Genomic DNA, 14,795 nt, shown 5'->3' on the forward strand with positions numbered 1-14,795 from the left:
AAATGTTGACTACTGTATAAACATTTTTAGTATGATTGCTTTATCTTTTATATATTTTAATAAATACAGGTCAGAATTAAAAAAAAAAAAAAATTTTTTTCATTTTGACGTAAATATATTTGTTATGCTGAATGATGATTATTTCACTTATATTTTGAGATTTTTTCACAGAAGTTATTTGAAACCTTAAAGTAGACCCTTTACTTGTTGCATTTAATATGCCTATATGTATATAAAAATTTAATCTTATGCAGACTCCAAAATGGGACGTCCCGTCTTTGACCCATGTATATTTTGTGTTCGCAGTTGTCTCAATGGTGATGAAGTCTTCGGTAGAGGAGGAGGAGGGAGGTTGGGGTCTCGGGATCCCAGAGAAGATGAGAAACAACGCCAACTGGGTGGATGTCACCAAGGAATTCAAAGGAGCATGTAAAGGTGTGTGTGTGTGTGCGTCTGTCTGTGTGCGTCTGTGCGTCTGTGTGTGTGTGTGTCTGTCTGTGTGTGTGTGCGTCTGTGCGTGTGCGTCTGTGTGTGTGTGTGCGTCTGTGCGTGTCTGTCTGTGTGCGTCTGTGTCTGTGTGCGTCTGTGTCTGTGTGCGTCTGTGTGTGTGCGTCTGTGTGTGTGTGTGCGTCTGTGTGTGTGTGTCTGTGTGTGTGTGTGTGCGTCTGTGTGTGTGTGTGTGTCTGTCTGTGTGTGTCTCTGTGCGTCTCTGTGTGTGTCTGTGTCTGTGTCTGTCTGTCTGTGTGTGTGTGTGTGTCTGTGTGTGTCTCTGTGCGTCTCTGTGTGTGTCTGTGTCTGTGTCTGTGTCTGTCTGTCTGTGTGTGTGTGTCTGTCTGTGTGTGTGTGTGTCTGTCTGTGTGTGTGTGTGTGTATTTCATGTTTATGGCTTATTATGAGAGCATTATTATTGGCTGAACTCTGCAGCAGATGCCACGGTCATCAGAGAGCACATGATCTCAGAATAGCCATTTTCCACATGCCAAGTTTATGTGACATTTACATTAATATTCAAACCAGATTTTTCCAAAACAAGCAAAAAAGTCCATGTATTGTATAACTGGCAGTTATTTATAGAGGTGTAAAGTGATTTCTAAACAGGATGCAAGCTTTGTATCACATCACAGCCAGTGCTCTTGCATTTTCATTGCTCTGGAGAAATGTTCTCTAAAAGTGCAGTGAGGCATGGCTGCAGGAATATCTTCTCCTGACGTTGTCAGTTTTGCCATTTATGGTCACTAAGAGATCTAAAATGAGCTTCCTTTCCCATGCGAGCTTGACCGCATCATGAATCGACTCCAGCACCGAACACATTTATCTTATTGTGAACATGTTTTTTGGACCGTTGTTGTCATCGGTGATGTTTTATCAAGGCCACTGTCCTGTAGAGTCTTGTAGAGAATAATGCACAGAAATTGAATTTGCTGAATAAATGTTTCTTTTTGCAGAACTTAAACTTGGCGAGCTGCTACATGACAAATTGTAAGCGCATTTGACTTATTTGAGTTACACATTCAGCGTTTGGTGTGTGAATTCAGCAGACGTAATGCTCGTGTTCCTGTAGGTTCGGTCTGTTCGAGGCGATGTCAGCCATTGAGATGATGGATCCGAAGATGGATGCCGGGATGATTGGAAACCAAGTCAACCGCAAAGTCCTCAACTTTGAACAGGCCGTTAAGGTAAGAGCTGGTTACCTTATAATATTTTGTCTAATAAAGTGAGGTAATAATTAACCTGAACATAGCAAGTTTAAGTATGAATATAAACTGTACTGAAAGTGTCTTTGTGTCTCTCTTTGTCTGCATCCATTTCGTTTTTTCTGTCCTGATGCTTATTTATTCGGATGCTTTCTGAAGGATGAGGCCATACGAGTGAAGGATCTGAGTATCCCTGAGCTCATCGGGATCATGGACACATGTTTCTGCTGTCTGGTCAGAATGATATTGCCAACACTCTATTGGGTCTCATGAAAGTAAAAAAAAAAAAAGATAATAAAAGTGCCTGTAATGGTAATAAATAATAGTAATAACAATATGCAATAAGTATTCAATAATTACAAGCAATCATACTGTGCTGTGTAATATTTTGGGGGAATTTGTGGTAGGTTCAGGGTTCGTAAGAGTGCTTGAATTTTAATGTAGTGTTTTCAAGGTTTGAAATATTGGATAAAGTGCTTGAAAATGCAGGTGAATTGGTTTCAGAATAATTCGCTTTCTTACTGAATAGTTCATAATAGTACATAAAATAAGCCTTACAGCTCCGCTCGAGTTTACATCTGGAAGACGTATTTTTTAGAGTGTTTGCTCATCTGCAATACATCTAAAGGACGTTTCCTATTAGATGTCATATAGATGTTTATTAGACGTCTGTTTACGATTTAGAATGTAAGTAAAACTGACATCTTTCAGATGTTTGTAAACAGCAGATGCTTTCCAGATCAAGCGATCTTTAACAGACGTCTTGCAGACGTACCTGTGTAATTTATACTTTTGTGTGTGGATGTGTTTTAAATTAAGATAATAATAGCTACTTTTGACTAATCCCTTTTTTCTTCAAAATAGTGTAAAGGCTGAAATGTGAGGTTTATCACTATATAAAACTGTATTTATTTGTGAAAAACCTGTTTTTGAACTGCAAATCATGTTTTTTACTGTCATTTTATGGTACCTGTCAAATATGTTACCATAGGCATTGCCCTATCCCATTCATACAGTATTCATTTTATTTGTGCAGGGCTTAAAAAGCCTTATATACTGTATGTTGGATATTTATATTAGGCAATGTTATATGCAATCCAGACGGGTGTTTTTTTTCATAGCACAATAACATCTGACTGATCAAGTATGTATGCAAACATGTAATTTACCTAGGGTTGCAAAAAGGTGGAAAATTTCGGAAACATTCCAGAAATTTTGGGAACTTTCTAGGATTTTTGGGGAATATTCCAGGGATTTTTTTTTTTTTATATTTATTTTAAAAATTAATAATAATAAAAATTAATATTCCGGTAAGTTTCCGGAAACTTTGCAACCCTAAATTTAATAGGAAAATTTTTAAAATGCACCTTGAAAGTGCTTAAAAAGTGCTTGAATTTTACTTTTACTGTAGGTTTTTTTTTTATTTTTTTTTTTAAATGAATACTTTTAATCCAGAAGGGTGCATTAAATTTATTATAAGTAACAGTAAAGACATTTATAATAATAAAATATTAGAAATGCTGTTCTTTTGAACTTTCTAGTCATCCTTTTGTGGGGGGAAAAATCCACAAAAATATCAAGCAGCACGACTGTTTTCAACATTGGTAATAATAATAAGAAATGTTTCTTAAGCAGCAAAACATCATATTACAGTGATTTCTGAAGGATCATGTGACACTGAAGACTGGAGTAATGATGCTGAAAATTCAGCTTTGCACCACAGGAATAAATTATAGTTGAAAAAATATTCAAATAGAAAACATTTATTTTAAATTGTAAAAAAATATATATTTTTTGATTTAATAAATGCAGCATTGGTGAGTGTAAGAGACTAAAAAAATCTTCACTGACACCCATTTAAAAAATCTTACAGACACCAAAGGTTTTCTTAGTAAAGTAGTATATTAACAAAGCAGTGTCTGGTTGAGTGTTATGCATATCAGTGTGTATGCTGTATTGAATATTGTCTCACTATTGTCTCAGATCACATGGCTGGAGGGGCATTCTCTGGCTCAGACTGTGTTTACGTGTCTCTATGTTCATAATCCGGATCTGATTCAAGACCCTGCACTCAAAGCCTTCGCTCTGGGCATCCTCAAGATCTGCGACATCGCCCGCGAGAAAGTCAACAAAGCTGCTGTGTTTGAGGAGGCAAGACACATTTTTAATGAAGTTTTATGACGTTATGATTACCGATGACATAATGTATATTTAAATGAACAAAGACCCAGAAAAAAATCCATTTAATCTCATAGACTCAGTTTAATGCATTTCCTTCAGTGTTAAATTTAGCTGTTTGTTTATTCAGTGAATATGGATTTATGTTTTGCAATCCCAGGAAGATTTTCAGGCCATGACGTATGGTTTTAAAATGGCAAACAACGTAACAGATCTGAGAGTGACAGGTGAGTGTAAAGACTATGATTTAAAGATTGTGATTTATATTTTGCTTAAAATTAAGGCTAAAGGTTTTGCATTTACTTTTATATTTATTGTTTATTATCATGAGTTAAGTGTCTTTTCTCACTAGTTCTCAATACTGTAATGAAAACAATCATTACTCAACAAGGATGCATTAAATTGATCAGTAAAGACGTTTATAATGTCACAAAAGATTTCAATTTCAAATAAATGCTTTTATTGTGAACGTTTTATTAGTTGAAATTAGTATAAATGTTTCTTGAGCAGCAAATCAGCATATTAGGATGATCTCTGAAGGATCATGTGACGCCGAAGACTGGAGTAATGATGCTGGAAATTCAGCTTTAATAAATTACGTTTAAAAAATAAACTTTTGAATGTTACTTTTGAAAAAGTGAAACATCTCGACTAATTACAGAACATTTAAAAGAGGAATTCAAGAGAATATTGAGGGAAAATATTATTAATTGTCATGGAAATAATTTACTGATGCAAAAAACATTGGCTACGTTTTCCTGCAATATGTAAATTAGCGACGTTATGGCTCGAACCTGTTTTTATGTGTTCATTCAGTTTCTTTTCATTTCACCATTTCAAATGAAATTTCTGTAGGAATGCTAAAAGATGTTGAGGATGAACTTCAGAGGAAAGTGAAGGTATCTCTAGACTTTTCACGAGTCTTCCCATATTTTCTGCTTTTTCTCTTCTGAAGTATGCGTCTCTTCCGTTTTCTTACAGAGTACACGCAGTCGACAGGGTGAACAACGAGATCCTGAGGTTGAACTGGATGTAAGCTTAACATATAAACATTTCCCCAAAATACTCGACCCTCAGATACAGACATAGGTGGATGGTTTGGCTGAAGTTGATGTATATTGTCAGCTAGACAGTAGCAGCGTACAGAGAATTCTGCGATTTTTTTTCTTTCTCTTTTGTCCTCCTCAGCATCAGCAGTGCCTGGCTCTGTTCAGTCGTGTTAAATTCACTCGCCTGCTGCTCAGTGCTCTCATCTCCTTCACTAAAAAAGAGGTATGACATTATTAAATTCACTCAAGCATATTGCTTCAGAAAATGATTCATCAGTTCATTTCCTGGTCTTTGATTGGTTGATTTGACATTTCAGACGAGTGCTGTCAGTGAAGCACAGAAGCTGATGACTCAGGCTGCTGACTTACTGCCAGCGATTGACTCCACCGTACAGTACGGCATACAGTCACAGAATGACACAACCAAAGGAGGTACAGTAACAGTCTGAAACATTGTTAATCAATATAACACTCTTGATACTTTTAAACTTGTTGTCAGCTAGAATTTATTTCAAGATTTTCTTCTTTAAATGTAATAATACAATTAAAATTGTAATATTATTTTTAAATGTAACTTAATATTTCAAATTCTATTTTTTATTTAATAGCTTCCATTTTATGCTTAATTACATAAAAAATTTAATTGAACATAATATTTCTTATTTTAATTAATTGTTTGTTTTAATTTAACCTCATATTTTTTTTTATTGTATTTCTAATTATTTTTAATATTCTTCATTTTATTTTGAATTAAATTTACTTACTTTAGGACCAGTTTTACTAAACGGCAAATTAGCGCAAGAGCGCAACTCCAAAACAGTGCAGATGGGCGTGGAAATTTCTGCGGGTGATTTACTAACAATGCACAAATTAAAGAACACAGACGCAACATCTCATTTACATATCGACCGACGCAATATACCAAGCGCAGCGCAAATTAGCGTAGTCACAAATAAAGAATAAAGAAATAAAGAAGCCACGGTACGTTGAAAATGAAGTTTTGATAGACCTGGTATTCCAAGTCGTCTTTTATTTCCTGAAGCAAGTTAAAAATAACATGGCTTTGCAAACGATATGTTCGGATAATGTGGTGTTCTGGCATTCCCAAAAAATTATTACGTGTGGAAAAAATCCTCTCCTTCTACCATGCGCTCTCTGTTCTCTGCGGTGCCTCCTATAGCAACAATAATTGCAGCCATTTCAAGCGCAAAATAGTTTAAAACGTGCTTTTTTTGGGCGTTAAATAATGGCACAAATGCCAGTAATTTGACGAGCGGAAACGTTGCGTGACTCATTTGAATACTCTCCTCTCATAACTTTTGCGTCTGAAAGGGAAACTCCTACAAATGCATATTCAATAAGGTCAGGTGCAAAAATTACTGTGGCCACGCCTCTTCAGCGATAATTTCATCACTGCGCGTCTTTAGTAATTCCTGACGGTACTATTTTAACGCCAAAAAACGGTTTGCGCTGGCGCAAGCTGTTAGTAAAACTGTCCCTTAATGTTTAATTTAAATTTGTATTTATTTTGTCAGAGAAATTGCTTCTTGGACTTCCACAAAGCTAAACGCCATGGTTTTTGCAGATCACCCAATCATGATGGGTTTCGAGCCGCTGGTTAACCAGCGCCTGCTCCCGCCCACTTTCCCACGATATGCCAAGATCATCAAGAGAGAAGAGATGGTCAACTACTTCAGCAAACTCATTGAGCGCATTAAAACTGTCTGTGAGGTCATCAACATAACCAACCTGCACAGCATCTTGGTAAATACCTCTCAGTATAAATACATGCTTTCTAGGGTTGTTATAAAGATAGATGTAACTAATGCTGCTGAATGTGTTTCAGGATTTCTTCTGTGAGTTCAGTGAACAGTCTCCGTGTGTGCTGTCCAGGTCTCTGCTGCAGGTGAGACCGTCTTCATATTACATTATAAATCTCTTCTGTGGTCAGGAAATGTATTTTTAATGCTTTATTATCAACAAATAACACATTCAACACAACTGTATCACTTATATTATGTTACACATTGATCAGGAAATGTAGGACGTGATGGTTGGTCTTGGCATGTAGATAGTCATAATGCTCACTTGACTGCTGTCTGTTTGTGTGATGCAGACCACGTTTCTTATTGACAATAAGAAGGTGTTTGGGACTCATCTGATGCAGGATATGATTAAAGATGCACTACGGTATTTTGTCAGTCCACCTGTCCTTTCCCCAAAGTGAGTGATTATTTGGATACATTGTATTATTTGCTTATTAATTAAGAGTTTTTTTATAATAAATGACAAATCTTATTAAAGAGGTTGTGTAATTGTATTTTTATTTTATTTTATAATGTTTCGTAAAGTGTACTTAAAATATTAGTAGTATTTTTGTGTTTAAAAAACTATTATTTAGAAATAAAAGAACATTTTCTAACCGAATTTTAGCATTCTGATTTAAACACTCCACTTAAAGGTCCGTGTTTTCGTTAAAACTTCAACGGAAACGGCCACTGCTATGATTGGGTAACATCGTTGCATATTAAATAAACATTTACGCGTATCACAGCTGCTGAGATTAAGTAATGTTAGTTTTAGTCCAGTGGACCAGTTTTATTTTTTCTCCTGCCTGTCCTTATCGACTTACTAAATTCTCAACTCATGACGCCTTTAAGATCACATAATATTCCCGTCTTGTTTTAACACTGTTTTATTTGTTCACAGATGCAGTTTGAACAATAACCACCAGGCTAAAGACTACATTGACTCGTTTGTCACACACTGCACACGGGTTTGTGATTCATTTTGTTGAACATGTTAAGACAGGAGAAATCGTTTTTGTGATGTGATGAAATAAGAGTGTTACCATGTGTCACAGCCATTCTGCAGCCTGATCCAGATCCACGGACACAACCGAGCACGCCAGAGAGACAAACTGGGTCACATACTGGAGGAGTTCGCCACCCTTCAGGATGAGGTGCGACGTAGATGGTTTTTATTTGGCTAAAACCAACATGTGAAGTCAACAAAATGGCCCTGTTTACTTTCTTGACAAGTTTCTCTGGTCTAATTGCTCTCAATTCATCAGTGTTTGTTATTACAAAGACCTTAATGGGATAGTTCACCAAAAAAATGAAAATTCGGTCTTATAAAACGGATGGTTCCGGTCCTTGATTCTGATTGGTTGAGCCGCGTTCGAAGCTGTTGTAAATTACACTACAATCATACACCTTTGTTTACTTCTGTGTCTTGCTCGGCAACCACTTTGTTGGAACTAGGGATGCACGATATTATCGGACCAGTATCAGAATCGGCCGATAATGGCTTTAAATGTAAATATCGGCATTGATCCAATATGAAAAACTATGCCGATATGTCTTGCCGATAAGAGGAATACATTAACTCACATGTGCTCAGGGTGTGCTAGCAATTAGATCATATCAGAATTGTGGCTCATTCTTGAAGCAAAGTTTTGCCTGAACGATGATTAGATTCACTGTTTTGGATCGCTGCATTTAAACTGAGAAAGCACTACAGAATGACACATTTGGTGTATGATAGAGGAAACAGTAATAGCAGGTGCAGCGGCAGCCTCCCCAGGGTCCTAACGCCCGCTCAGTAAAGAGTTTTAATTCTGTAGGGGGCGCTGTTGGCCTACTTCTAATAAAGTAGGGATAGTCTATGGGGTTCAGGTCTGGTGAGTTTGCTGGCCAGTCAAGCACACCAACACCATGGTCATTTAACCAACTTTTGGTGCTTTTGGCAGTGTGGGCAGGTGCCAAATCCTGCTGGAAAATTAAAAAACCATCTTCAAAAAGCTGGTCACCAGAAGGAAGCACGAAGTGCTCCAAAATTTCTTGGTAAACGGGTGCAGTGACGTTGGTTTTCAAAAAACACAATGGACCAACACCAGCAGATTGCATTGCACCCCAAATCATCACAGACTGTGGAAACTTAACACTGGACTTCAAGCAACTTGGGCTATGAGCTTCTCCACCCTTCCTCCAGACTCTAGGACCTTGGTTTCCAAATGAAATACAAAACTTGCTCTCATCTGAAAAGAGGACTTTGGACCACAGGGCAACAGTCCAGTTCTTCTTCTCCTTAGCCCAGGTAAGACACCTCTGATAGAAAAGTGTTTTTTTCCCCCCACTGTGTACATCATAAGAAGTGATCACTTTAGAATACACTGGATTAAACTCCTTTAATCTCTGGGTATGTAAACGTTCAGTCTGTTGTCATGATGTGAGCAGTAAGGCATCATTGAGCGTGTTGGTTGTTGTTTAGGCTGAGAAGGTGGACGCTGCTCTTCACGGTCTGCTGATGAAGCTGGAGCCTCAGAGGCAGCATTTAGCCTGTCTGGGCACCTGGATCCTCTATCACAACCTGCGCATCATGATCCAGTACCTGCTCAGCGGCTTTGAGCTGGAGCTCTACAGCATGCATGAGTATTATTACATCTACTGGTATGACACGCATGGTTTTACTGCTTGAAACAGTACACAAAATAACACATACTAAGAATGCTCAGTATATTTGCAATACACACAGTTTCGATATTGGTGCATCTCTGATTGGTGCAGACCCTAAATTAAGTCCAAAGTGCACATTAATGTGGGAATTAGCATTACACATATAAATAAGTTAGTAAATTACAACAGAGGTCATTTGCAAATGGTCTTAAAGGGACAGTAGCAAAACAGCCTGTTTAATTCTGAGAGTCAGAGGAAGGTTGATAAGTCTTTCTCTCCGTGCATGTACAGGTATCTGTCAGAGTTTCTGTATGCGTGGCTCATGTCCACGCTGAGTCGAGCGGACAGCTCTCAGATGGCAGAGGAGAGAATCCTGGAGGAGCAGCTGAAAGCACGAAGCAGCAAGAAGAGCAAGAAGAAGAAGAAAGGTTTTCACAGCCCGCCAGTCATTCAGCAGTTTCAGTTTTCTCTGTAGGATTGTGATTTTTCAGTCTGACTCACTGTGTTTTCATTGTCTCGCCAGCTCGTCCTCTGAATAAAGAGATCACCATGAGCCAAGCTTACCAGAACATGTGTGCCGGCATGTACAAGGTAACACCTCACATACAAATCTGTCAAAATGGTGTTTGCAACTTTTGTAATGTGACATGTTTCCGAGTGACAGAATATTAAGCTGTAAATAACAGAAATCAATCATAATCATCAGGATTTGACTGGTAGGTCAGTGATAAGAGTGTTCATAACAAAGAAGGACCCTGGTACTGACTCTTCTGTCTTTCTTTTGGCAGACTATGATAGCATTGGATATGGACAGAAAGGTGCGCAAACCTCAGTTTGAGCTGGACAGTGAGCAGGTTCGCTATGAGCATCGATTCGCCCCTTTCAACAGCGTCGTCACACCGCCGCCAGTGCACTACATCCAGTTTAAGGTACTACTGCTTTGAGATGATGTTTACTGCAACCATTCTATCCCGAGATTACAGTAAACAGAGTGTGTTTGTATGTGGGGATGCAGGAAATGTCAGATCTGAAGAAGTACAATCCTCCTCCTCGCTCAGCGGATCTCTATATGGCAGCCAGTAAACATTTCCAGCAGGCCAAACTCATACTTGAAAACGTCACCAGCCCCGATGCAGAGGTACGAACTCTCCTTATACTGCAATGTTAAACTTTCCAATCTTATAACAGAAATATAGCCAGTAGGGATAGATATGATTACCCTTGACTTAAGTAAGCCCTACATTGTTTCTCTTTGCGAAGTGGTTTCATTGGATATTACCATAGATTTATATTTCAGAATGGTAAACTACTGTTAAAAAGTTTTGGTCTGTAATTTATTTATTGATTTATTTTAAGTCTCTGCATTGTTTTGGTCAAAAATAGAGTAAAAATAGCAATATTATTAGTATTATAGTTTTCTATGTGAATATATTGTAAACGTTTTTTTTTTTTTTGCTATGATCAAAGCAGAATTTTCAGCATCATTACTCCAGTCTTCAGTGTCACATGATCCTTCAGAAATCATTCTAATATGCTGATATGATATGATATGATATATATATATATAGAGAGAGAGAGCTAATTTTGCCTTAAAATCTAGATATTACGTAAACCTTTGGTATAGCCTATTTTTAAACAAGATAGTGACTTAATTATTTAAAAAAATAATAATTTTTTATTTTTTGGTATTTGGGATTTGAAGCGCGCAAACAAATACATCAGATTATTCCTATCAAATGAATGTTAAAGAGCAGGTCATATGGTATTTTAAAGTGTCCTAATATTGTGTCGGAGTTCTCTACAACGGGTTTAAATGCATCTAAGGTCAGAAAACATTGTCATTTTCTCAGAATATACATTTAATATTAGAGTCATTTGCCAATGATTTCGAAACGATTAGTTCCAAGCAAGTTCGGAGCAAACCCCTCGCTTCCATAAGCCTACTCTGCTCTGATTGGTCAGCTGGCCAAGCCTGCTGTGGTTGGCACAGAGAGGAGTCCTTGAGCAAGTTAGCGAGCGCTACCGTTGGCAAAGCACCTTTACATAAAACAATAATATAGTGCTCCAATCCGTTCTTAAAATAATGACATAAAATACAAAAACACTTATGGAAGCGAATCGTGCCCACAGCTAAAGTTTAGCTGCTAAACTGTGAACACTTAAAACAATAATGGTGGATACGTTAGCCGAGTGCTAACATGACTACACTGTAAAAAAAAAAAATCCGTAAAATTTATGGTTCAAAAACGGCAGCTGTGGTTGTTGGAATTTTACCGTAAAAAATATGGTAGCAACGTTTTAGGTTTTACGGTTTTAACTTAAATTTACAGTTAAATACTGTAATTTCATTAACTGATATAATGTTAATATACCAACCTATTGAAGTACTGAAATCTGTTTTGTACCTTTGTAATACACTGATAACCACCAAATGCAGGTGGTGATGAGAGAGTCACATGATGAACCAAAGCCCATCACAAGCAGCTTTTAAATAATAACATATATAGAAGGTGCACAGTGTCATTCACACAAACACTAAACACCATCAGGGTAACACACATGAAACTGAAATAATGCAATAAACATTCATTTAACAACATTAGGTGTAACACACAACCCTAATATACAAAACTGATAAGAAAAAAATAAGAAGAAGCATAGTTATTTCAACAAAAAAAACATCAAATTTGAAATGTAACGCAGGGAATTCTGGGAATGTCAATTTACGGTTATTCACTGTAAATTATACGGTCTTTTTTACTTCCAAAAACGGTATACTACCGTAAACTTTGTCCACTACACGTAATGTCCAATACAGTTTTTCACCGTATATAGTAGGGGAATTTACCGTTAACCATTTAACAGGTTTTTACATGTAGCATTTTTACAGTCTTTTACCGTTAAATTCATGGTCATTTTTTTACAGTGTAACTGATGAAACAATGCAGTTTGTAAACCAAAATATGTTTACTGTAATGTTTGAAGAACGACAGACAAAAGACTCTCTTAACTTTTAATCCGAACGCAGAACAGCTGTATCACAAACTAACTCGCTTGTCTCTTCCGCATTAACTATATAACTGCCGGTGCAGCAAAATAAACAACAATTTCACAATGATTATAAACTTTGTGTGCTACACTACATTCTTTATTATTAAACTAAGTAATTAGAACAACGTCAGTCTACATTAATCGACACATTCTTAGGAAATAGTGGGTTCACAGCGAATTATCAGAACTACTTCAGTAAGACAGTAATATCGTGTTTTACCTGGAAACCTAAAGCTGTAGGTGTACATCGCATATTAGCACAAAAACTTCATATTTTGAGCACTCAATTGAAAATGTACACATAACGTATAAATCGTACTTACAGGTTGTGCTTTAGAGAGCTTGTTAGTCCTAATTAAGAATATTAAAAGCCAACGAAGATAAAAGCCAAGTTTAGAGAAGCAGTCCTCAGTAAAATGACGAGCACACAACAAAAGGTTCGAATTGTATTTCTGTGTTATCCTTGAACACTGTGTCTTCTCAACATGATGTAAACACACTAACTAGTGGAAGTGTTTGTGGGCAGGTCAGACTCTGTTCATATTTCGCGGGCAGGCGGGGATTATGCAAATGTGTTACCCAGTGACGTATACCAGTAACAGGCAAAAGATTCGAAAATATGACGACTCGTTAAGGCGATTCAGAATCGATTCTCTCTTTTGAGAGACAATATCTTTATTTATCATGCACTTTTTTGATTAACAACTTAATCAACTGCAGATTGTTTTTAAGGATAGCTACGTTATAAACTGCAAAAGAGATATTTTTCAAAAACCCATATGACCTGCTCTTTAAAGGGGTCATATGATGCTTTTTTAAAGATCATTATTGTGTATTTGTGTGTAACAGAATATGTTGACATGCTTTAATGTTCAAAAAACACATTATTTTTCAAATACTGTACATTATTGTAGGTCCTCTATGCCCCACCTCTCTCAAACGCTTCATTTTCTACAAAGTCCCTCCTTCCGACAAGCGCACGCATTGTTAATTATATATTGTGAAAGGAAGGGACTGAGATGCTGATTGTTGTTGTAGGTGAACCGCATCCTTAAAGTGGCCAAACCCAATATTGTTGTAATGAAGCTGCTTGCTGGAGGACATAAGAAGGAGACCAAGGTACAATATATGTATAGGAATGTTCTGATTTGAGTACAGCTTGAGCATTGTGGACTCTCTCTGTTACCTGCTCACCAGAGCAGAAATAGACTTATTACAAACTGTCAAAATGATGTCCAGTGGTAACAAACAACTAGTCACAGATGCTGTTTATATAGAGCTTAACTTCAGTTACGTATAAAAAAAACAACATTTTGCATATAGATGTTATGTGATATTGTGAAATTCATTGAATCCCTGCCTTTTTTCTTTGTAGGCCCTTCCTGAATTTGACTTCTCTGCACACAAATACTTCCCCATTGTCAAGATCATTTGAGACCGACCATGTTTCCAGGATGAACTTGTCTCAGTGACATGAACTGTCATCACAGTCGCTGAACAAGTTAACAGCCATAAGTGTAACTGTACAGTTAATATACGCACGGATACACTCACAGTGGTTTGATTTGAACAGTTCATAAATCATGTTCTTTTGTTTGGTTAATAATATTGTATTAAATTTAAAAAAGCCCATTCGGTATAATTTGTTTTTCAGTGACTTCAAAATGAACCCTCAAACCCTCCAGGTTTGACAGGATGATATCCACAGCCAATATCCTGCTGTGCAAAAATGTTACATTGAATCTCCACACCAGGAATACTGGATCCAGTCCCTTACCTGATCCCATCAGGAGGCATTCATTTTGTGTGGGATCGAGTTTTGTCTGATATCCAGAAGTAAAAGTCTTCTGTCAGCCTGAGGGATTTACAGAGGTTCCTAAAGATAGCTAAAGATATTACAGCAATCACAAATCCTCTGTGTTCTCTGTAAGAATGTTGTTAGGATAGAAAATATGAATACAGTCTTCTCCAAAAAAAGAGCGCAAGTGGAAGAGTGCAAATTTAGAGGCGTTTCAAGGGGCAGGAAAGGATAGTGTTTCTAGCTACAGACGAGACCTGAAAGCTGCACGATCTGCTTATTTCAGCACATTCGTAGAAAATAACACACAATTTCATGTATGTATTTAATACAGAGGCCAGACTGGCAAGGAACAAAGTGTCAGACACTTCCTCGTGGTACAAAAAGAAATCAAAAAGCAATCTGGAATTATTCAACCATCCGCCATAGCATCTCATAATATTTTGTATCATAGTATCTTAACTTCTGTCATTTAATGCTATAGAACAGCTAACGAAACCTATCCAAGCATCAGAACTACTGTGTATATATATATATATATATATATATATATATATATATATATATA

At 37.0% G+C, this 14,795-nt stretch overlaps 1 protein-coding gene across 1 annotated transcript; it reads left to right on the plus strand.

Moving 5' to 3' along the window:
- The first annotated feature begins 309 nt into the window (after nucleotides 1-309).
- Nucleotides 310-14,048, plus strand: naa35 (N-alpha-acetyltransferase 35, NatC auxiliary subunit). The gene is made up of 22 exons (XM_016235282.1): nucleotides 310-435; nucleotides 1,446-1,479; nucleotides 1,562-1,676; nucleotides 1,854-1,928; nucleotides 3,678-3,845; nucleotides 4,033-4,099; nucleotides 4,728-4,771; nucleotides 4,854-4,904; nucleotides 5,061-5,144; nucleotides 5,239-5,353; nucleotides 6,507-6,685; nucleotides 6,768-6,827; nucleotides 7,038-7,144; nucleotides 7,631-7,697; nucleotides 7,785-7,883; nucleotides 9,194-9,372; nucleotides 9,670-9,806; nucleotides 9,902-9,969; nucleotides 10,167-10,307; nucleotides 10,394-10,516; nucleotides 13,468-13,548; nucleotides 13,805-14,048. The coding sequence occupies exons 1-22, from the start codon at nucleotides 315-317 to the stop codon at nucleotides 13,862-13,864; spliced, it is 2,175 nt and encodes a 724-aa protein (XP_016090768.1). The 5' UTR covers nucleotides 310-314; the 3' UTR covers nucleotides 13,865-14,048.
- The last annotated feature ends 747 nt before the right edge of the window (nucleotides 14,049-14,795 follow it).

The sequence above is a fragment of the Sinocyclocheilus grahami genome, unplaced genomic scaffold (genome assembly GCF_001515645.1).
Source record: "Sinocyclocheilus grahami isolate Dianchi unplaced genomic scaffold, SAMN03320097.WGS_v1.1 scaffold465.1, whole genome shotgun sequence".
Taxonomy (NCBI): Eukaryota; Metazoa; Chordata; class Actinopteri; order Cypriniformes; family Cyprinidae; genus Sinocyclocheilus; species Sinocyclocheilus grahami.

Coding starts and splice junctions, on each gene's coding strand:
- naa35 (XM_016235282.1), top strand. CDS start 315: ATGGTGATGAAGTCTTCGGTAGAGGAGGAGGAGGGAGGTTGGGGTCTC. Junction 4,100..4,727: donor AACAGATCTGAGAGTGACAG/GTGAGTGTAAAG, acceptor AAATTTCTGTAG/GAATGCTAAAAGATGTTGAG. Junction 4,772..4,853: donor AACTTCAGAGGAAAGTGAAG/GTATCTCTAGAC, acceptor GTTTTCTTACAG/AGTACACGCAGTCGACAGGG.